This window comes from Enoplosus armatus, chromosome 14, assembly GCF_043641665.1.
Source record: "Enoplosus armatus isolate fEnoArm2 chromosome 14, fEnoArm2.hap1, whole genome shotgun sequence".
Lineage (NCBI taxonomy): Eukaryota > Metazoa > Chordata > Actinopteri > Centrarchiformes > Enoplosidae > Enoplosus > Enoplosus armatus.
In genome coordinates this window covers 16281119-16302773 of record NC_092193.1, presented here as the reverse complement: position 1 = coordinate 16302773, position 21655 = coordinate 16281119, and the positions used below count along the sequence as shown (strand labels likewise).

Below are 21655 nucleotides of genomic sequence, written 5' to 3'. Positions count from 1 at the left end.
TACAAAATTCACAATCTTTATGCACAAATTAGTAATTAAAGGTACATTTCTCCAACCTCAAATGTAGCTCAGTAAAGGTAAAAACAAATCTTTCTGAATTACTTACATTTGAGATGCCTCCTGTGTTCTTACAGTAGCAGTATGGTTTGTATTTTTACAATAACTGAGCGCTCTGTCATCTGAGCTGAGCTTCTGTACAAGCCAAATCCAACAGGCTGTAACGAGGAAACCGGCACAACTCTCAGATGAATTCACATGACCCTGGTGTGTTCAGTGATGATGTGCCCTTCTCTATTACCCCACATAAAAATCACTTTGTTCTATGTGAGAAACCACTTCAGCGCATCACATTTTGTTGAGTAGCACTTAACCACACAGTAGCTCTTTCATTTAATTTTAGCTCCCGTGGACTCACTGAAAACAGCCGCCGGTGCTAGAAAATAATAGTACAGCAAAGCAGCTAATTAAATATTTCAGCATTTGGCATCGGATTTCTGTTTTGTAACTCAAATGAGAATCGGAAGCACAAAAAACAGTATAATGGACACTGAAAGCTTTTGGTGAGTTGAAACTGAATTGCGTGTCAATTGGGAAACAGCACTTTGACTGAAATCATTTAGTACAGTAAATCAGCATTGAGCTAAATGCTAACTAAGAAAACAAACCTGCTGGAGAATATTTTGAAAAATATTTGCAAATTTGGTCATATCAGACCCAAGTGTGGAACCAAGGACTAACAAAGATGTAGCTTATTGCAACAGCAGATATCAAGACCAAATCCAAGGCCGAGACACACAAAACAAAAAGAGAAGATGCCAAATGCTTGAAACCAAAGCAGGGAAATAACACTGAAGTGTCTTTCATCATAAGTTTAGAGGAAGTAACAGTGAGGGCAAAATTATGGCAGGATGCCAGTACCCATTTCTTACTACCATTTGTGGGTTACACTAACTAAACACAGCTTTACGTCAAGGGAACTGAAATGGCACTTCTGAGGCATTTCCATAAATTGAAGCTGAATCAGTCCAAAAGTTCCCCAGGGGCATTTCTTTGAAATTTCTGAAAAGTCAGAAATTGTTTACTTCCTCAGGGCACACAAAGCATTAGTGAACCACACTCACAGCCCTTACTGTGCCCATAGGTAACCTCAATCAGACAGTTTTGCCTGCTTGTGTATGTGTGTGTGTGTGTGTGTGTAAAGAGACAATTCCTCTTTCAGGCAGTGTGTAGAGACAGATATACGAGACATGTAACCATCGGCATACTGGGTGCCAGATCAAGTCAAGGGAGGGAATTAAGGTAAAGCTCCATTTTTCAACCTGGAATTTTACAATCAAATCTCTTTCAAAAATGAAAAAACAAAACAAAACACGTATGCAGTATATATACACAAAACAAAATATTTTAAAAAGATACTAAAGTACGTATGTATTAATATGAACATCCTCCATGCTAAAACGTGAGAACACTTAATTTTAACCCCCTTTATTTAGCATAATGTATTTGTCAACAACTTATAACTCCTTCTGTGAAGCATCTGCAGCAGTTAATGAATGATTGACAATATAACAGAGTTGTAATATATGCATCTTCATATTTTATATATTAAAACAATTGAATTGTATTTATTAATTATATTTGTGTTAAAACTTGTTCACCCTCATTTTTCACCCTAGCTTCAAATATGTTTCACATTTCAGTAGGAACATAAAGTTCCTGCCTCTTGTGGGTACATCAGGTCAGGGGCAGATCCTTGACAGGCTTCCATATAGTGGCAAGCAAGGAGGTAATAGAGTCCATAGTTCATTTTGTATATGCTCTGCTCTTCAGTTACATCACATTCCCTCAGGCACTTCAATATATCTGGCGTGTCAGCCAAACAGAAAGGTAGAGTGCATACCAGTGGTTTAAAGAGGGAACACACTATGTGCTGTCCATCAAAGATGATTATAGGATGTCCCAGTCGATTTAACTGGCTCTGTAGATTTTGAGGAGACAAACAGATAACAGGGCGGACTGTGTGTCAGAACTCATCTTCAACTTGAGAAATCCAGCTGTTTCATATCAACACATAGGTATTGATTTTATTGGCTATGTTGAGTCAGATGAAAGTTTGCATTATAAATTATAGTCAGACAACGGTAATAAATACAAGCCAATACAAGCAGGCTGTTGAGTTTGGGGCTTTCCTCCCAATAACATGACCGTTAGCATGGTGGCTGTGGTGTTTGCAGTGCAAACATGTTCAGATTTTCACACGTGATCGCTCCCTTTTCCTAATGGAACTGTTACATTTAACAGCTATCAAGTTCTGTAAGTTCTCAAATTCGCAGAGCTGCTCTGTGACAAAGATTTCTTGGTGCAATTACTTTTCTGGCAAGAGCTATTTTTAGTTTAGTGAAATGCAGTTTCCAAACTGGTTTAGATACACAACATCTGAGATGCATAACTGTAAACCCTATTACCTGAGTGAACAACCACAGAAGTATTAGAGTGCAAAACAGCTGGAGGTTAAGTACCATTACATGCCAAATAACTACCAAGGTACTGTCTCAAATAAGTTGAAATATTTTGGTAAGACTCCAATACAGCTCTAATAAATCAAGTGATAAATCTGACAGGTCGAACAACCTGGAGTTCGAGGTTGTAAAGAGTGCAGTGATATGGAGAGCCAGAAGCCATCCATTGAATCAAATTTCAGCAGCGGTCTCCACCTCACAAGACTCGTCCTGCTTTGACACAGCTGCAGGCCCTGTGGCTGAGACATCCAACACCAGGAGCTCAAAAACAAGGGGAAAAAAGCAGATGACAGCGTGCTGAAAACCTGAAACGGTTCTAATAAAAATGCTGCCTGACTCTCAGCGCTTTGATCTGTTGTAGTTGTCCAGAAAGAAAAACGGTAGAGGGTCTTTTTCTTACTCCAAACTTTACTCAAAAAGTTGATGTTTACAAAGAGTGTACAGATTGAATGCTGCCTTGGACAAAGGCCCAAATGAAACCAAATAGACAACAGTAGCCATGAAATGGGCATAGCTAAAAGGTGTCTGCACACCACGTCCTTCTGAGAAGCCAGCAACCTTTTCATAATTCTCTACACAAAAGACCATTTTGAAGCAGATATAAAAGACTCAACATGAAAGAAAACCAGCAAGTATGAAAATGATCCTTTTACCACCTTTCTGTTTATTTGGGATCAAACTATAACCTCATTACAATGTTCATCTCTAGATCTAGCTTTTATCAGAAACACAAAGAAATCTAAACTTAGTGGAGGCCATGTGTCTACAAAATGGTAAATGTCCCGTGGCAGGAGGTAACAATAAGTGCTTTTTGCTTACAGAGGGACTTGAGCCAGATTGGCATTCACACCTTCCAATCCCAATACAGGAAAAGCGAGTCAAAATTTAGACAGGTGATGTCTGAAAACCTATCAATATAATAAATATAAATACATCTGAGGTTTTCTGCAGATTGCGAAAAAGGACATGACAAAAATAGCTTTGTTCTCAAACTCAACGCACTCGCATAAATAAAGTGTAATAATAACATTAATTACAATAGTTATATTAAACCTTAAGCTTTAGAAAAAACAAAGTATGCTTGGCCCTTTGAAATGTAAGGCTTGGGCCATCAAACATGTCTAGTTTTCTTCTATCTTCACAGTAGACGCACGTTGACACCCCTATGAGAAAACGCACTTATGAACCATGTAATGCAATGCATGGAGCTATAAGTACAATCTGAAGATGTGTCAAAAAGTGACCTCAAAATATTATTTCATTTCTTTGGGGTTTCAAGTTTACACAATTCTTGATGAGACAAATTGACGAGTCGAATTGTTTACAGCTCTGCCGTTGTTTAATTTCATGTGCGAAAAAAACTGACCCAAGGTAATGCTTCCTATAAAACCTGATTCCCAAGCACAAATTTCTTCACTGCAAAATATTATTATGATAAATTATTATGAAAATAACTGTATGTCAAGAGCAAAAGGTAATTTCTAAAAGTAATATCACTACAAGTAGAAAAACTGTCCATTGTGTAAAGTTGTATTTACTTGACAGCTGCTAAATGTGGTGGTGGATGAAAAAAAAAACGTTACATAGTCCAACCCTTTCAATACTTAATAATTCATTGATGGCTTCTTCCTGAGAAAAAGAAAGAAAAAATCCAATGGATTGTGTGGAGTGATGGGAAACGGAGGTCTAAGAATATTATTCAATGCACACAAAAGTGATTTAAAGTCCCAGCCGTAGTTTATAAATATGTAGCCTGACGGGCCGTGGAAGAAGGGGGGGGGGGGGGGGTCATTCCTAAAAGCAGTAGCCAGAAACAGAGAAGCCAGACCGAGAAACGAAGAGCTGCATCTCTCTGTGGTGAGTTGATAAGGTGGAGAAGGAGAGGCGGAAAGCTGGAGGAGAAAGAAATGGACGTCACTCCATGATGGCTCGGTAAATGACGGGCTCGATGTAGTCCTCTTTGTATCGAGAGTTGATGACCCGTTGCCTTTTGGAGTTCTGTTTGACGTCATTCTGTGTGAAGAGCTCGAAGCGCATGTCCGACGCCACCGACTGTGGACCGAACACAAACATCGGAAACAGAAATGAGTGCTGCAGATCTCAAACATACAATAACCTTTGTTATAAGTCTCGCCTACAACACTTCATAACACCTTCTCTTAGTATAAAAGGTTCAGAGACCTTCTGATGAAATGGGGGATTTTAAGTTACCATTCGTGACTTGACTCGTTTGGGCAGATTCTCCTCCAGAGTGTAGATGTCTTCTCGCTTGACAGAGATTTGTGATCCATCCTCAAACTCCACCTGATTGCACACACACAAATAGATATTTTATCACATGGCAATTTAAGCACTTAACTCACATGCTGCAATAAATCACTTGATATAACTGTTAAACGGGATAGTAAAACTACAGTAACATGCAGGCTGTTGTCAGAATAGATCACTAAACATAATTAGAGTAGAAACTGTGTAATTAGGTCAACCAGATAAAGGCACTTCACTCACTTCACAATAGATCTGACATATTGATGAGCACGCTATCACCCCAACATGTTTACTTTTAACCACACACATTTAGAGGTTGAGAAACATAAACTCAGCATCTTCTGATGTGGTTTGAACAGAGTAAGCCTTGTAGATGTCAGTACCAAGTGAGTTAGAAAAAGAGAGACAGATAAGAGGTTTACCAGGTACATAGGGATGGAGTGTGATGCTACAAACTTGGCTCCATAAATCAACCCATCTGTCCATCGCACTCGAACAGCATCACCTTTGGCGGGTGGACCGAGCCGGACACAGTCACGGTTCTGAAAAGATAGTGAAAGGTGAACTCATGCTATGTGTTAGATAAGGAAACTTGTCTAAAAAGGAAACTAAACAGGAAACTCAAAGCATATGAGATGGTATCTGTTATTAAGTCTCACTATGTTTATCTGTGTGTGTTACTACACTTTATCCCTTAATATCTTTTCAGTTGACGGAGTAAATAATGATTGAAAGCAATTCTATTAACCTCGATGTCCTCTGGGAAGAGGTTGTCGCTGTAGGACCCGTCGTCGAACACAACCTCGTAGAAGGTGGCTGTGGTCAGTTCCACCACCTCACTGTGGTAGTAACGGCAGTTTTTGTATTTACAGATCACCCTCTGCCCCACTGCCAGCTCTCGCATGGAGGCCTTGTTGCGCTAGGGGACAGAAACTGAGCGTTAGTCTTAAAAGCGTATCACTCAGCAGTGTTAACTGCCACATGAAAGATAAGTGGTTGTTGAGCAATAAACAGAACGAGTCTATAAAGATAATCAAGCAAGGATTAGTCTATGGTAATGAATAAAACAATATTTGGTCAGGGATGTGTACCCAAGAAATCATACTGCTCTCTGCATCATGCTACAAAATACATTCGAGCATCACAGCTGAGGACTTAAACAAACAAGCCCAGACTTGTAGTCACATAGCTCAATACCACAACAGCAAATGAGAAACCTTGACAGCTTATTTGTATAATTTTGTTGCTGCATCTCTTGACAGGACCAAACAGATGTCTGTCTCCCCCCATTAGTGAATCAAAACAGTGAGAACATGAAGTGTGTGTGCAGAAGTAAGAATCCCTGTGGTAGTTTTGAGAGCTTAGAAAAAACAAGTTGTCCAACAGTTACTGTGCTGCATGGCTGAATTAGTCTTCACATGAGACATCTTTGCACCAAGATAGAAATGATGTATCTATCTTTATCAGTGTAAACAAGCTTCAATAGCGAAAGTAAAAATTATTTAACTGAACACAAACCGCAGGAAAAATTACATTAACTGAATCCTGTTGTAGAAATCAATGAATTGCAGGGAAGGAAACTTTATTTAGAACGAGGAACTACGGAAAAAACTGCATGTCAGTTCACAAAACAGAGTCATTTCAGGACTGAATTCTTAGCTTCCCTTTCAGATAAACAACCTAATCCAAGCTACGCAGTGAGATCAGACACAGAGCAACAAGAGGGTGTGCATCACATGATTGGCTTTTTGTTATTTTTGTTTCTTTTTTCAAGAAACGCTCCAGTTAACCCTTTTTTCTCACCAAAAAAACCCAAATGTTACAGCTTCACAACATAATGCATGTAGAAATGATGTGACCTTTTGCACCCAATACATCACTATTGGCCACTAGGTTACCTCAGGTAAGATGGGCGCTCTGTGTCTGTGGCAGGTGATGAAGACTATGAAGGGCCAGTCATCTGGGTGCATGAGGATACCAGCGGCCTGAGCGCAGGTGGGGTGAAACGCAGTGGAGCAGCGCCCGTGGGAGCACTGGACACAACAGCCCTTCACCTCCCTCTTCATCCGTTTTCTGCAGTATGCGCATTTCTACCACAGTGACAAAGACATGTGGAGGGGGAATAGAGGTCAAGAGGACAGGTTAGGAGTAGCAGGTTAAAGTAAAGGAAGTACAGGGGAAGGAAAGGAGAAGAAAGGAAACAAGCGGGGAGGATGAGAGGAAGAAAGATAAAAAAGTTATCAAAGGGAGTACAAAACAGGCAGACCCAGACACGAACTCGAACACAAATATGTTAGAGGGAAATTACACAACTTCCTTTTGAAAATTAATGGGGTTCTGACATCATGCACTTATTTAGAAGTAAATCCACTGAGAGAGGCTCCTGTGAGATCAAGAACTATAACAATGGAGACAATGCCAACTACTGCATTATTTCCCACAGACTGGTTGTGTGTGACTCATACACACGACAGAAGGTAAGCATATCGTGTTTTTACTTCTTTTTTTTTCTTTTTTTTTTTTAATCAAAGGTGATCAATGTCACAGCTCTGTTACTTGAAACAGCATCTATTCTATCAGAAATGTCCAGAATAAGAAGAAGTGAAACTGAGCGAGGACAGCTGACAGGCGCCACATCAGTTTCATTATGATGAAATGTGTGTCCTCAGTGACAACCCCAAACAGATGCCATCAGAGTACAGCTGTTTCCCAAGAATCCAATCTGCATATGGGTTAAAAGTACCTGGTCGTGGAAAAAAAGACCTATAGGAGGTGATAGGAGTGAGATATACAACAGTTGACACCTCCAACCACAATAAAATCAATGTAGCATTTACTGCAGGTCAATGAATATTCACATTAAAAGTACTTATTTATTATTTAATTAAACTGTTTTGAATAGAGAAACACAGCAAAGAGGCAGGGCAACTACAGTCCAATTTCAGGATTCTGGCACACCAAATCAACAAGTATTACAACCAGTACATGCCCAAAGCTACGCAACAGATCTCCTGATCTAAACCACTGCAGCTACACCAAACGTACTGCAGAGCGCTGCAACAGCAGCGAGTCTTACCAGTTTGAACCGCGGCAGTGGGATTGCAGAGAGGTCAATGGGGCCCCGCTCAGTGATGTTGACAAAGCGAGCTTCCAGCACAGTGATGGCACACAGAACATGAACCCACCTGTGTGAAAAGGCAAACATGAAGATTCAGGACAAACAATTCAATGTCCAGGGTGCAATGTTTCTAGAAATGTCAGAGTACGTGTTAAGCAATGTGGTTACAGCACTTACAAGTAAACAGAATGTGTGGTCCCATCTAATGCTGGGACGACAAGTTCATGTCTACGTACAATCCATAAGAAACTACAACACTCATCTATAGCATGCTTTCCTAAATAGAAGAACAAAGACTGGGATTATTACAAAATGACAAATATATAGTTAGGGATGAAATTATTGAAAATAATTATTATTTTATTATTTCAATGGAAATCAAAAACAAATAGCCAAAACACAAAAAATCCCATGCTTAAGGGTTGTTCAGTTGAAGAATCAGTTAAAGAATGAATGAATAAATGTGACAAAAATATTTCCATGTAAAACTATGTTTTTAACTTTAAAGAAACAACTTGGTGATTTAAAAACCACGTGATGAAAAATATATCATTTTACTTTTCCATGGCATTTCATGTTGTAACTGATGAATAAGTGGTCCCAGCCCTAATACAATTACATACACAATATTTAGATAAAGTATTCCACATTACAAAAAAGTAAAATACTTCACTATAGTCCAGCTGTAGTGACCTATTCATTGAAGATGATATCAAGATATTGACAAGTATGATGATATAGTGCATTATTGTGAACAATATGAAGAAGCCACAACCCCTTCTGTCATAAGCCATTCAAGACAGACGGCTGACGGAAAAACATTTCCTGTCACTTCAACTGACATTCACTTACTGTTCCCTACACCAAGCGATAACGTGTAATAACCACAGGCTGAGGGTAACATCTGCATGTGCACAGACACAGACACACACACACACACACCTACATCTACTGTGTATGTGTATGTGTGTGTGTGTGCATGTTTGCATTTAAAAAGTGCATTTGGCTTGAGGGTCTTCGTCCACCAGATGGATTTCAGCAGTAACAGACTGAAGAAACAGGCAGACTTAATGAGGTCAAGGGAGAGCAAATGGTAGGCGTGACAATCTGCTGTGTAGCAACCAGTCAGACTCACTATGCCTGAGCTGTTTTGTAAACATCATAAATCCCTCTTCAATACTTTTTCCTGGCCCTTTATTTCAAAAGTTTATGACTGTGACCATGAAGACAGTCTCATTAAAAAAAGCAACAGGATCATATTTTATTAGAAAAAGCAAATGTGCCACTGGGAAAGCAGAAAAGACTGTTCTCAATATTCTACTTCTTTAAAATCCGGTGATTTTTACGAAGAGGTTAGCACACTTTAACCTCATGGAAAACACTAGATCTTCAGTGGTGCCCTCATGCCGCACTGGTGGGTGTAAATAAAATATCCAACCAATAACCGCCTTCCTTCCTGTCCTAGAAAATCAGCTCAGATTTCCGTGACCACTAAACATGTATAATACAACTTCAAAGTTGGGTTTCTGGTCCACAAAGAAGCTCTATGGTGGCAGCACTATTGTCTGCTGGTATTACTTACTTGTCATTGTTGGCTCTCTGCAGAGCTCCGCCTCTCAGGGAACACAGACAGCAGTCCTGGAGGAAGAAACAAACAACAATGTGGGTTTTTTTTTTTACTCCTTTATCTTTATCACATCTAAATCCTGATGTTTGGATATATGATGTTCAGCTGGGGATAACCCAATCTCCTCTACTGGACCACATGGATATGTATCAGTTATATGAAGCTCAATCTATTGCTGATCCTTGTTACCCAGTGCACACCTGGTATGTCAGCTGTCAGAAACGCCTCACTGCACTGTCTTAAAACCTGTTCCTAAAGTACAGTACTGAGAGTACTCAGCAGATATCAAATGACAGACAGACAGAATCAGGGGAAAAACAACATGATGGGGACATCCTGAGCAACGATGCAGTTCTTAGCCACGTTAATAACATGAGGAATGGCTCAAACTCCTTTGAGAAAAGCTCTGGCATTAGATGTTCTAATATTTCTATGAAATAAATAAACTATAATTCGTAATATATCTAAAGAAGGAAACATGACAACGCTTCAGCTCAAAGATTCTACAATTGAAAACCCAGACAACTTAAAAACAAAAACAGTGCAAAGCCAAAGTCCATTGAGGTGTCACAATGAACTGTAAAGTGAAGCATTGCCCACTGGTGGTCAAAAGGTGATTGTGCCAAACGTGGGCCACATTCCCAGAATATTTCACAACCATCTATTGTTCTGAGCCGACAGGAAATTTAAAAGATTCATTTTATAAACAAGGTTGTGAAAAACAAATTCCCTAAACAATAACACACAAAGGAAGGGAACACACTCACTGTCTCAGAACAAAGGAAGCGGTCGCATAGAGAGCCAAGTCTATTAGTGTGACAAACGCAGGGCTGCTGTGGCTGTCAAGTGTATTAAGCTTAGTTCAGTACAAGCTAACTTAGTGGGACTGGTGTGCTACTTAATGGTTTATATTGTGCTTTTGGATATAATAGGGACCGACTTTAAGAGACTGAATCAGCCTCATAACAGCGTGTACATGTACATACATTCAAAAGGCGAAATAGAGCTGCAGTATAGCCATCATGACACTCACAATGGTGCCACAATGGTTTCAGCTGCAAATTACAAAAAAAAAAACTTCAATTTCCCTGCATGGGATTATTAACGGGTATCTTATGTTATTACATACTGGTGACAGTGGCTGTCAACCACTGGCACAGGTCTGTCGTCTGAGGAAGGGGGCTGTGAATAGTCTTCAATCAACCCTTAAAGTCACGCCATGTGGTTTTCACTCTAAGCCGTTCCTTACTCTGCGATCTGTCATCAGAATGATGACACATTTTTAATTATTTGTATTGAAATGACGACTTCTACTATAGTGAAATCTACTATAGTAGCCCAATGAACTGACCTCTGTGATGGCATCAGCCTCACAGCGGGCGCACAGCCAGTCGTCTAGCTCTGCTTCATCCCCAGACACACCGTAGCAACCTGAACAGGAACAGAAAAGAACGTGTCACACATTCACTTTGCACAGGCTTCATTTCTCAGGAAGGTTATTAGCGATGTTTGGCTGGTTATTTAAGAGAATTGGGAAAAATAAATAAATAAATCGCCCACACCCTGCGGTTTCATTCTCCATACTTGTTGTTATCTTATTAGAAAATGAACGTTATGTATAAACATTTGACCATGGAACAGAACTGATCAGACTATAGTATGACCAGGCCAACATTTTTGTTGTAGTAGTACATAAATTAATTCAAATAATACTGCAAATAAAACTTAACTTTGACTGAATTAATAGCCCTTCATTCAGCAAAACAATTCATTTGGTAATGTGGTGCTGCTGGCTGTGTGACACAAGTGTGTTTACGTATTAATTCATAATCCATTTATGTCTGTTAGTGATGGCTGTTTTTGATACAACTGTGTAACGGTAGTTTTAAGAATAACCATTGAGTGGTGGTTTCGTAAAGAACAACAAAAGATCTGAATGTACTGTTTGTAAAACATATTTAATCTAACAATGTTCCTACCTATGCATACTTCAATAGGTAACTGCTCATCATAGAAAAGGCGCTTACTGGTATGTACGCGGACACAGCACTGAGCACAGCTGACCAGCCGGCTGGTCCCATCCTCTGCTACATGAGGGTTAGACAGCTGTCCCTCCCCACTATCGTTCATCTTGCTAGTTTGGGTGTTGAAACACATTTCAGGGATGAGTGGCTTGGACCACTGGCGGCCCCCTGGACGGTTCACCAACGTCATGCAGGAACTCCCACTGGTGGACTCGGACTTGAGAGAAACAAATAAAGCTTGTTAGCACATTATGTCACACATTTCCTATATGAATATCTGATGGATCCAATCCTCAGTGAGAAGTGGCTGAGACACATTCAAACCTGTTAAATGTTAAATCAATGCACAACTATGTTAACATAATTAAACATTACTGAGGCAAATTAAACTCATGAGATATTTGTTTCACTGATAATTGACTTGTAAAAAGACTGTATTCTCTGTTCTGTCTATTCTCTGGGTATAATGACCATGAACACTGACAAACCATTGTTCTGCCCAGTCCATAACGATTTTGTCTCTGACATGCAATAATTTGTGTCTGCTTCAAAGGTCGACAATTATTTATGTGGATACTGTCCACTCAATGCAGATGCAAAAGGGTGGTAATAACAATATTAAATAACAGAACTAACTTCATAAAAGCATAAAATGAGTTGTCACCTGGTGGTAAGTGTGGAAGAGCAGGCAGATGGAGCAGTAGGGGGCCTGCTGGCCCATGCTCTTGTTGTATTCTCTCTCTGCCTGAGGGTTATATGGCCGACACTGCCAGAGCTGGGTTAACGGCTTTGCCCACTCCTCTTTCTCCTCTTGCTCGACCTCCACATCTACATACATATCTACAGACAGCATGGTGGGATGGAGGACAGAGGGGTAGTGGGAGTGAAGGAGGAAGAAGGTGGTGGGAAGCATTAGGAATGTTAAAAAGTGGGGTTTGAGGAGAAATTTAAGCCAGGGTAAGTTGATAAGAAAAAAAGATATTGGGAATAAAATAAAATGGGTCATTAAAAGGTCATTAAAACAGGACCTAATATTATTACTGTAAATACAGTGCTTGGTAAACTGGCGCCACACAACATACTACTACATTATGCAGATTAACTAAACAACTGCGTACCATCGTCACTGTGCACCTCTCTGATCAGCGGGTGATGACGGGGCAGCTTACAGAGCTGTGCCTGCTGCTGCTGCTTCTTCACAACTGACTTGCAGTATGACTGCTCTTCTGACACCTGCTGGAGGAAGGAGTGTATAGCAAGACAAAACTTTAAAAACAGGAATTATACTGTCTCTGTATCAATGAACATGACATTATGAGGCTTATTGGGAGCTCTGTACTGGTATGCATACATTTCCAGATAAACATTGGGTCCATTGATCCCTTTGAGAATTTGGTCACAGCTCGTAAATACTTACGTGACGATACTGAGCAATCACAGTCACCTCATCAGGCATTGGTTTCCTGACAGGAGCGGTGTCTTTCAGGATGACAATGCCACTATCCGCAAGGGGGCATTGGCTACTCTGTTTGAACAGCATGGATAACATTGAACATTCATGGCAGACTTTGGAATGATGCCTGATGAGACCACTAAGAATTGTTGTTAGTAGAATTAGTAATAATGCTGAACTCAAAAAGATTAGTTTGCAAACATCATGCAAGGAAATTGCACCAGTACAGAGCCACCAAAAAGTCTTGTTGTTTTTTCTTCTTTAGTGACTGTATACATGCACACTACTATTAAGAAGCAAGTTTAGATTTGTTCAGGAGTGACTACAAGCTATTTTAGTTAGTTAGTTTTGTTAAGTTGACAGAAAAGACAATGCATGCATGCAGCATAAAACATAACCTGTGCTCAAACATGCGCTACAGTGTACAGAGAGCCAACAATGTCAACACTATAACATTACATTTCACCTGTTGCACAATAAAAAAAAACAGACCTTTCGCTTGTTGTTCTTGGGGGCTGCCATCTCCGTTTTGCTCAACTCTCTTGGTTGTGTTTGAGTCTGAGAGGAAGCGGACTTGCTGATGGGCTCAACTTCAGGCTTCTCCGCTTGAGCCGGAGCCTCAACGGGCACTGACATTTCAGGTTTGTCCTCCTTTTGGTCCTGCTCTACAAGACTCTGTGCTTCTGATTTATTCACTGCTACTTTGGTAACAACAATCTTGGATTCTGGCTGTGGCTCCGTTTTGTCACAGCTTGGTGCCAGAGACGAGGACTGAACCTGTGTGTGTGACGGTGTGCAGGTTTTGTGCTGGAGGTGTCGAGGTTGATGCTCTCTGGCATAGCTGTGCACCTGCAGCTGTGTGTGAGGCTGCTGCTGTTTTTCTAGAGTGTAACTGTGCACTTGAAGAGTGTCTTTTGGACTAAGAGTCCTGTGGAAGAGCAGGCTGGCTACCCCCATTTTGCGGGCAGGCTGAGTTGTGGCTTCCGTCCATGTAGGTGCCGCTGAAACTGAAAGATGTCCATTTCTGGGCTGGGACTGAGACGAGATTGCAGGTGCACGAGTTTTGGTATAATGAGGGGGACGGCCTACATCACTGTTACTTTGGGTCAAGCCCCTGTGAAATGGATCCAATAAAGTGAGCTTGGTTGGTGTGACAACCAACTTTGGTGGGCCTGTAAATCAAATCAGAGGACTCTCTTTAGGGTGAGGGTGAAAAATGCACACTTTCATTCCACAACTAGTGAGATAATGCACTAGTGACAATACCTTTATTTCTCTTGCCATCTTGTGACATAGTACGTGGAGGTATAAGGCTCAGCCTGGGGCGCTTCCCATACTGCTCCACATCTTCCTCATCTTCGTCCTTGGGAACAACCTCCTCAGGCACCTCCAGACACACTCTGTGTCTCTTTGTCTCTATCCTCTGGGTTGTGCTGAGGGTTTACCAAACAGAAACACAGTTGAGGACAGAAGACCATCAACCCATTTCCTTTTGATTTCTGACATCAGGAAACTGTACAGTAAAATCACAAATATATCTTTGGAATATTTATGAAAGGAATGGTTTCACTTGATGGGAAATGCCTCTGGATGCGTCAACTATGAAAGCACCATGGTCATCAGGTGTCTGTCAAGGACAGATTCAATGTGACTCGATCCCCTCTTCCCCACCTCCAACCATCACGTCAACATTTTGTGGATTGTATTTACAGAATTATTGTCAGTAGATATTCCATGGTATGGTTTGGTAGGTGGTTTGGTCTTTGTTCCCACACACAAATAGTAGGGTGGAAATTTATTTGGACTTGGACAGACAAATACCTCTTAGAACCAAAATGTTCATAGAAAAAGGGTCCTTAATCTAATAGTAACTTTTACTTTTCAATTATATATTGTATATTCTAGAGGAAGTATTTTCTAGCAGGGTTTGTCTTATATAGAATATGTAATAACTAGCTTTCATGTACATTGCTTTACATGGTCACCTGTACTACAGAATCAGTAGATTCTGGTTAGTCCAACATTAAGTTTATATCAAATATCAAATTAAATATCTAATATTTTCCAACACAAATATTCCATTTTTTGTTGGAAAGTGGAAAGAGCTAGTAGATATCAACCCTGGCTGTGTATTTACAGGAAATGTAAAAAAGTGTTTACCTTAATTTGAGCTCATTATGAATACTGGTCAATACTCTAAATTGCTTTGGAAAGGAGCTTCTGCTAAATGTTGTAAACATTGCAAGCATAAAGGATATGGGAATTCCTGTTAGTGACTCATTAAATCTATCACAGGTCCCGTATATATTCTTTAAATTGTGGGTATCTTGGTGCATTAAGACAATCCACTGATGCAAGACGAGAGCAACAAAGGCATACAGAAAAGGTCACTGGACTTCCCATGGCTGACATTCCCAAACGTGTTCCCAAATGAGGGAGCAAAATAACCAGGAGTACTAAATCACCCTAAGAATGTGCTAAAATATTTCACGGTATAAACCCTTTAAACAAAAACACATGTATATTAGAACAGTCTTTTCTGTAGTGAACAACCCACCTCTTCCGCTCTCCGTCCTCCCCACAGCTCTCCATGGAGTTACTGTTGCAGGTGATGTCATTAAAGGACTCCCCCAGAAACTCCTTAGCCTCTGGGGTGGGCCGTGAGTGATCAATGGGTCCCACATCTCGCCCTGCCAGCCACGTGTCATAGCGATCTGGCTGGAATTTCTTCACAAATACATCCATGGAAATCTTCACCATGTCTTTACGGCATGAGCACTAAGGGAAAGAAAGCACAAAAGATAGTGATTCAAATGACAAACGTTACAGGTAATATTGTTGCATGTACATCTATTAACATATAACTGATTATGTGAATGTATATATTTACATTCTTCAAATTAGATCAAGTATGGTTTTCTATGCTATCAATTCGCAGTCCTCACCAAAACTGCTTGCTTGCCGTACTCAATCCATCTCTCTGTGGCGAAGTTGGTGGATTCTGCACAGTTGAAACCGTGGTTGAAACCAGCATGATAGGCATAGGGGAAAGTTACCATGAACTCACCAGCCTCTTGAGTAATCTTAGGGAGATATAATAAAAAAAAAAGTAGTATCTGCAGTTTATACATTTGGCTTGTGTAGTGGGTGTGAAGTAAAAGGTCCTCTGTTTGAAAAACAAATGAACAAATGCTCGACTCATACCTTATCAAATGGAATGCCATACTTCTTCAGTATTGAGGGGGAGATGAGAGTCATCTTGTGCCTCAAAAAGGCCTCACAATTTTGGGAACTACCAGGAAAGAACCCTAGAAGAACAGCCAGATAGATGTTATAGTCCATGATAGTTCAGAGCCTTACTTTTTGCATTCTTTTTACATTACATACATCTACAGAAAATATGCCATGGGTCTCTTACCTTTAGCCAAACGCTCCAATCTTTTCCCATGCTCTGGAGGAACACAGTACCTGCACATATTCAAATGAATCTTCTTAATTACAGTAAACTGTAACTGTAAATGACAGCCATTTGCATGTGGTAGAGAAGATTTAATATCAACATCCAGATGCAATTCCTCTGTGTTTCAAGCAGCAGTGGTAAATCAATATCAAAACACTTTCAGATTAATATAACAATTGTATAAGAATCAAAGCTCCATTTCAGCATCTGATCAAGAAAAGAATAGTTTGTTTCTTTACCATGACTTGGGCTCTCCAAAGTGCAAGTAGTTGATACTGTAAAGGTCCATGTCCTCAGTGTGCCATGCAAAGGTGGTCTTCCACATGCCAAAATATAAGTAGGGTGTATTAACACCCTCAATAGTGATGCCGCTTTCACGTTCAACAGTGTCCAAAATGGTGTCCAAACGGCAAATGTTCCACTCTTTGACTTCCTGCAAGAGTAGAGCAGATAATTCAAGATCAACAGCTGAGAATTGAAGCAAAAATACTCTATAACAGAAGATGATGCATTACAAACTGTGCCAATGGTATGAAATGCTATAAACTTCCTGTCTCCCAAGGGGACGTGGTCATCTCCCCACTGCCTTATTTTGCGGCTTGTTTTAGTCGTCTAATATTCTTTTTCCCCCTCCAAAAACAATAATAACAATAGTGTTATTAAGCAAAGAAACACGTGTCATTTGAGTTTTAACTTTTAATTCACCGCCAGTTCTGCACCAGCAACGAGAAGTGATATCTGTGCTGCCAGATCTTGCGAGAGTGTGTTGCGGAGATAGAGACAGGTCTCTAACAAAGTTCATTTTCTCCAGATTTTTCCATCTGAAAAATGCCATTTTAGTGTCAGAATGTTCGGAAGATATGTGGCATGTGGAAAATGGGTCCAATATTTACATAGGTGGCTACGGGGCAAAAGAATCGGTCATAATCTGTAATCATGTTCACTTCTCCCATTGGAGTGAACAGACTCAGGACCTGTCGCTTGTCTGAGTTGGGTCGTCTCCTTTCTAAACCGTCTCTGATTGAAGCAGTGATAAACACCACTATGAGCAGTAATATTATCAGCATCCCTTATGTGTCAGGTCAACAGACACACAGACAGCAATTGGGAAAACTTATCAATACTAATGAATATTCACAAGTGTCAACTCACAGGGTCATATAGTGTTCCATTAACATCTGCGCCATATATGGGAGGGTTAAATGTCACATTCTTCCAGTACTTCCTTTCCAGCTCCTCAAAGTCATCATAATGTGGACTACAGAACCTATAAAAGGCATTAACAATAGTTAATTTGCACCAACACAATAAATGAAATTCAGCATCAAAAGGTTAAAAAAGCAGTTGACTGTATCTAACTGCAGATGTAATAGATTTACTGATAACTGACAAAAAAATGACAGGCTTAAATGTCCTTCTGCACTTCTCACTTGTCACTGTTGGCAATCTTGCGGAACTCTCTGACGGTCATGGACTTCTTCTGGATGTTATATTGTGTGAAAAGGCCCGACTGGCCTGTCACCACCTGCTGAATGGGTGCCGGTATCACCAAATCGTCTATATCGTCATAAGAGCCTCTAGGCTTCCATTCCTTTGGTGGGACAATCTTGTAGGAGGAAAGTGAACGGTGAGTTATTACACTATAATACTATTTGTTATCAGGATTATTCACGAGCAAAGCTTTGGCGGTATGAATGTTTTATTTTTTTGACAAGCTTTTGTTAACATGCTTGCAACGTATGGAATGATGGAAACTAAACAACAGACAACCTTATATTTGTCTAAATAATTTCAGAGAAAAAACAGATATAAGACATTCACTCCACATTTTTTGCTGCTAATAAATATGATCCCATGAACACATGAAGTATCAGTACTTACTTTAGCCAGGCCTGCCTTATGAGCTCCCTGGGACTCCACATATGCAATGTAGCGGGTGAAGTTCTTGAATTCCTCAACAGTGGGGTAAAAAGTCATGATCCCCTTGGAACCATGGTTTTGGGAAACCCCGTCTGACGCCATCCCAAAACTCTATGGCAGCTCCTGTAGATTGTAAATGGAGAAATTGAGATTTTTCAATTCAGTATGGTTTTAAATCAACTATTCCACTATTGATTTCCTACCCACAGCCAGGCATCTTTAACTGGACTCTACCTTTTTGCCAAATTGAGTGTTGCAACACACCAACTGCTTGGTTGCATGAGTGATGACTACTCAATCCATCTTTAGTGGGGGCAGCCTTGTTGCTTTACATTTTTAGCATTGCAAATTAGATTACTCCTACTATGTTATATTCTTACTATCGCTGGTTCTAAATAGTAGCGAATGCATACCGTTACTAAAATATGTCTAGTTATATGTCACTGTTGTATGTTACGTGTTTGTAAATGTTTCCTCACTACGGCGGGGGACATGCTAACCTGGGACAGGGCTGGGAAAAGCTATAACCGCCCCTGATTGGTTAAACCCGCGTCTCTTTAATTCGGCCCCACTGTGGAAACCCAGCCAGCTAGCATTAGCTCACATGCTAACTTGCTAAAGAAACATGAGCTAATCCATATTATGAATATGCAAGGGCACATATCAGCTAGTCTGATAGCATAGATGTTTTCACTGCTCTGGTATTCCAGTCCCATTTAGTTCTGAGCACGTACATAATAGTGTAAATTAACGTACACTACTGAGAGTGAACTTGCCATCTTGTTCTCATGGTCTCTTGAAGGAAAAAGTAATAATCACAAGACAGCTATCTTGCAAGCTAGCTAGTTCACGTTAACACCATGATGGGATTAGACTATCTCCTGTATAACATGAACCAATATATCTAACGTTAGATTACATCCTATGCAGCTCATGCGTACATTAACGTTAGTGTGCCGTTAGCAAACTTGGGCAGAGCTAACTAGCTTTAACGATCTCATAACACTTGGTAAATTATAAAATTACAACCGGCTTTTTCCTAAAAGCGCCGTTTAACAGTTATTTGACTTAAGTTTTACCGACAACACAACCAGTGAAACTATCATTCACCAAGTCAGTGAGATCTGTTCCAGGAAATAGACTACACCCGACGCCTAGCATCGACATTAGCTGTAGAGCAGTTCCGGCTAGTTTAGCCACAAGATTAGCATTGTGAGTTAAGAAGCTAACATACTGGGACGGCCGTAAGATAACTCGACATGCAGATACTTACCGCCTTCTATCGGTTGATTCAGACGTTGTTCCTTTACGTTGTAAACACCTCGTAATCAATAGAAACAACAGTTGTGAACAGAAGAGAAGGAAGACAGCTTGCTCACTAAGCCCCCTGTGAGTAGATCACAATCCTCCATTACCACTTCTACGCAAGCATACGCAGCTTGGATTTTGTTTACCACAACACGCATGGGACACGCTCAGCCAATGAGAGGGCGGCTCTGATGGCGCGTCATATAATGTATGAAAACATTAGTTTAAAATCTCGTCTTTTTGTAATGACTGTAAATATTAACTAACCGATATTTTGTCTTTGTCGCTGCATTTTGGATTTAAATGAAACGTGGAGAGAGCGGTTTTCTAATAAGAAGAAATAATCTTGTCTACCTACTTTTTTATCTAAAAATGGCTGCAATTTTAGTGTTAATTGCATTAGTGTCATTGTAATTGTGTTTCTATACTACTCTATATATATGACGAGATAAATGGAAACAAACAAGCAAAAACACCTGTAGACTGTGAACATTTGTTTTATTTCATGCCAGGAAAGGCACATTCATACACTGAATCCAACTGTTTTGATAGGCTATATAATGTTATATGCATCTACATTCAGGCAGTGCATATATTATGATTCCCATGAATAAATGCAACAATAACATTAACACATTTTGTTAACCACAAAAAGATTTTAGCACATATGAGCACTGACAATTTGTATATGCACACTTTTAGCATAAGAGGAAGTACATGTGCACCCTGTAGTCCATACAGTTTTACTGACCTTTTACACCAAAGGAGACATACAGTACATTGCATCAGCAGCACTTGTTGGTTTTTGGAAAGTCCATAGAGAATGTATAATGTTTTTGAGGTGTCAGTGCCAGGTCAGTTTATTTCCACTCTATTTCTCTCTGTTTTGTTCCAGTTGCATAAGACCAGTCATGTTGCATCCGCATTCTGTCAAAATGCATATATAACAGACCAGCATGGTCAGTACAAATGTCCCTCTTTCAAGGGGACTTTCTCCTTTGGCTGACTCATGTTTGATTTTAAGCTTTGGACACTCTCACAAATCCACCAATTTACACCTTCTGCTTCTCAAAACAGTATAAACTATCCAGTCAACAGATAAGCACTGTCAGGGAGCATATTAGACTGTGCTTTTACTCGCACCTTACTGTCCCACTATGAGACAAAGCAGCACCCACGGATGAATGTCTTTCAGTGAGCATAACGTTTAGCTCATTCTTTCTGTCTGACACTAGTAGATAAATAGGGTGGACTGGAGAGTAGTAGGGGAACACACTCTTGTTTTGCATTTATCAGCTTAGAGACACAACAGCTTAAAGCGGTCAATTCAACCACAATTTGTTATGGCAGTTGCTGTTATTTCAGAGTAAAGGCAAAATAATACTTACACATTAAAAGGAACACTTATTTGATTTGAAAGGAGTGCACTGGGATATTTTTCAATATGAGAATATATTGCAACGGTCTGAAACAACCCCCATACTTTTTCATATTCTGAACTCATGCAGGGCCTCGGGACTTTGTATCCTTAGGATATTATATACTAGTGAAGAAATGGCCGTTAGAATAAAGGAGGAGAACCTTTCGGCATCCATGTTTGTTTACATCTGTTTTTGCAACCAGTTCACATACATCTCTCATTGAATATTACTTAATTTTCATGCAACTATGAATTGGTTACATTGTGCTTAACATAGACACACATAGCTTTTTGGATTTAGATTTTATATTAGAATTCATATGGAAAATACATTGCTGTAATTTGGAAATAGATAGTCAATTGCATTGACAATAGCTGTGATCGTGAGTCTTCATGTTTGAGAGTACACTGCACACTGTATGGATGTGGTTAATAGTTGGCTGGATTGCAGGTGAACAATGAATTTTTGAGTTTCTCCTTCTGGCATAATGTAATTTATGTATGCATGTGGTGCAATTATTAATTACATTTTGCATGT

General features: G+C 39.9%; 1 protein-coding gene across 1 annotated transcript; it reads right to left on the bottom strand.

The window, feature by feature from the left end:
* Positions 1 to 3163: 3163 nt before the first annotated feature.
* LOC139296096 (lysine-specific demethylase 4A-like) lies at positions 3164 to 19800 on the bottom strand. Its single transcript, XM_070918391.1, has 23 exons — positions 19663 to 19800; positions 18351 to 18512; positions 17900 to 18075; positions 17622 to 17736; positions 16709 to 16902; positions 16428 to 16477; positions 16214 to 16317; positions 15955 to 16092; positions 15567 to 15787; positions 14276 to 14442; positions 13502 to 14181; positions 12974 to 13081; positions 12675 to 12792; positions 12221 to 12396; positions 11560 to 11773; positions 10884 to 10963; positions 9488 to 9543; positions 7864 to 7972; positions 6686 to 6877; positions 5536 to 5706; positions 5210 to 5329; positions 4731 to 4823; positions 3164 to 4571 (listed from the first exon to the last, which is right to left on the bottom strand). The coding sequence occupies exons 2-23, from the start codon at positions 18489 to 18491 to the stop codon at positions 4434 to 4436; spliced, it is 3561 nt and encodes a 1186-aa protein (XP_070774492.1). The 5' UTR covers positions 18492 to 18512; positions 19663 to 19800; the 3' UTR covers positions 3164 to 4433.
* Positions 19801 to 21655: the final 1855 nt, after the last annotated feature.

Bases quoted from the DNA above. Each gene is read 5' to 3' on its own strand.
- LOC139296096 (XM_070918391.1), bottom strand. From the start codon at position 18,491: ATGGCGTCAGACGGGGTTTCCCAAAACCATGGTTCCAAGGGGATCATG. The intron at 16,318-16,427 runs GTAAGAGACCCA...CTGTTCTTCTAG, and splicing joins ATTGGAGCGTTTGGCTAAAG to GGTTCTTTCCTGGTAGTTCC. The intron at 12,397-12,674 runs GTACGCAGTTGT...TGCTGTCTGTAG, and splicing joins AGAGGTGCACAGTGACGATG to ATATGTATGTAGATGTGGAG.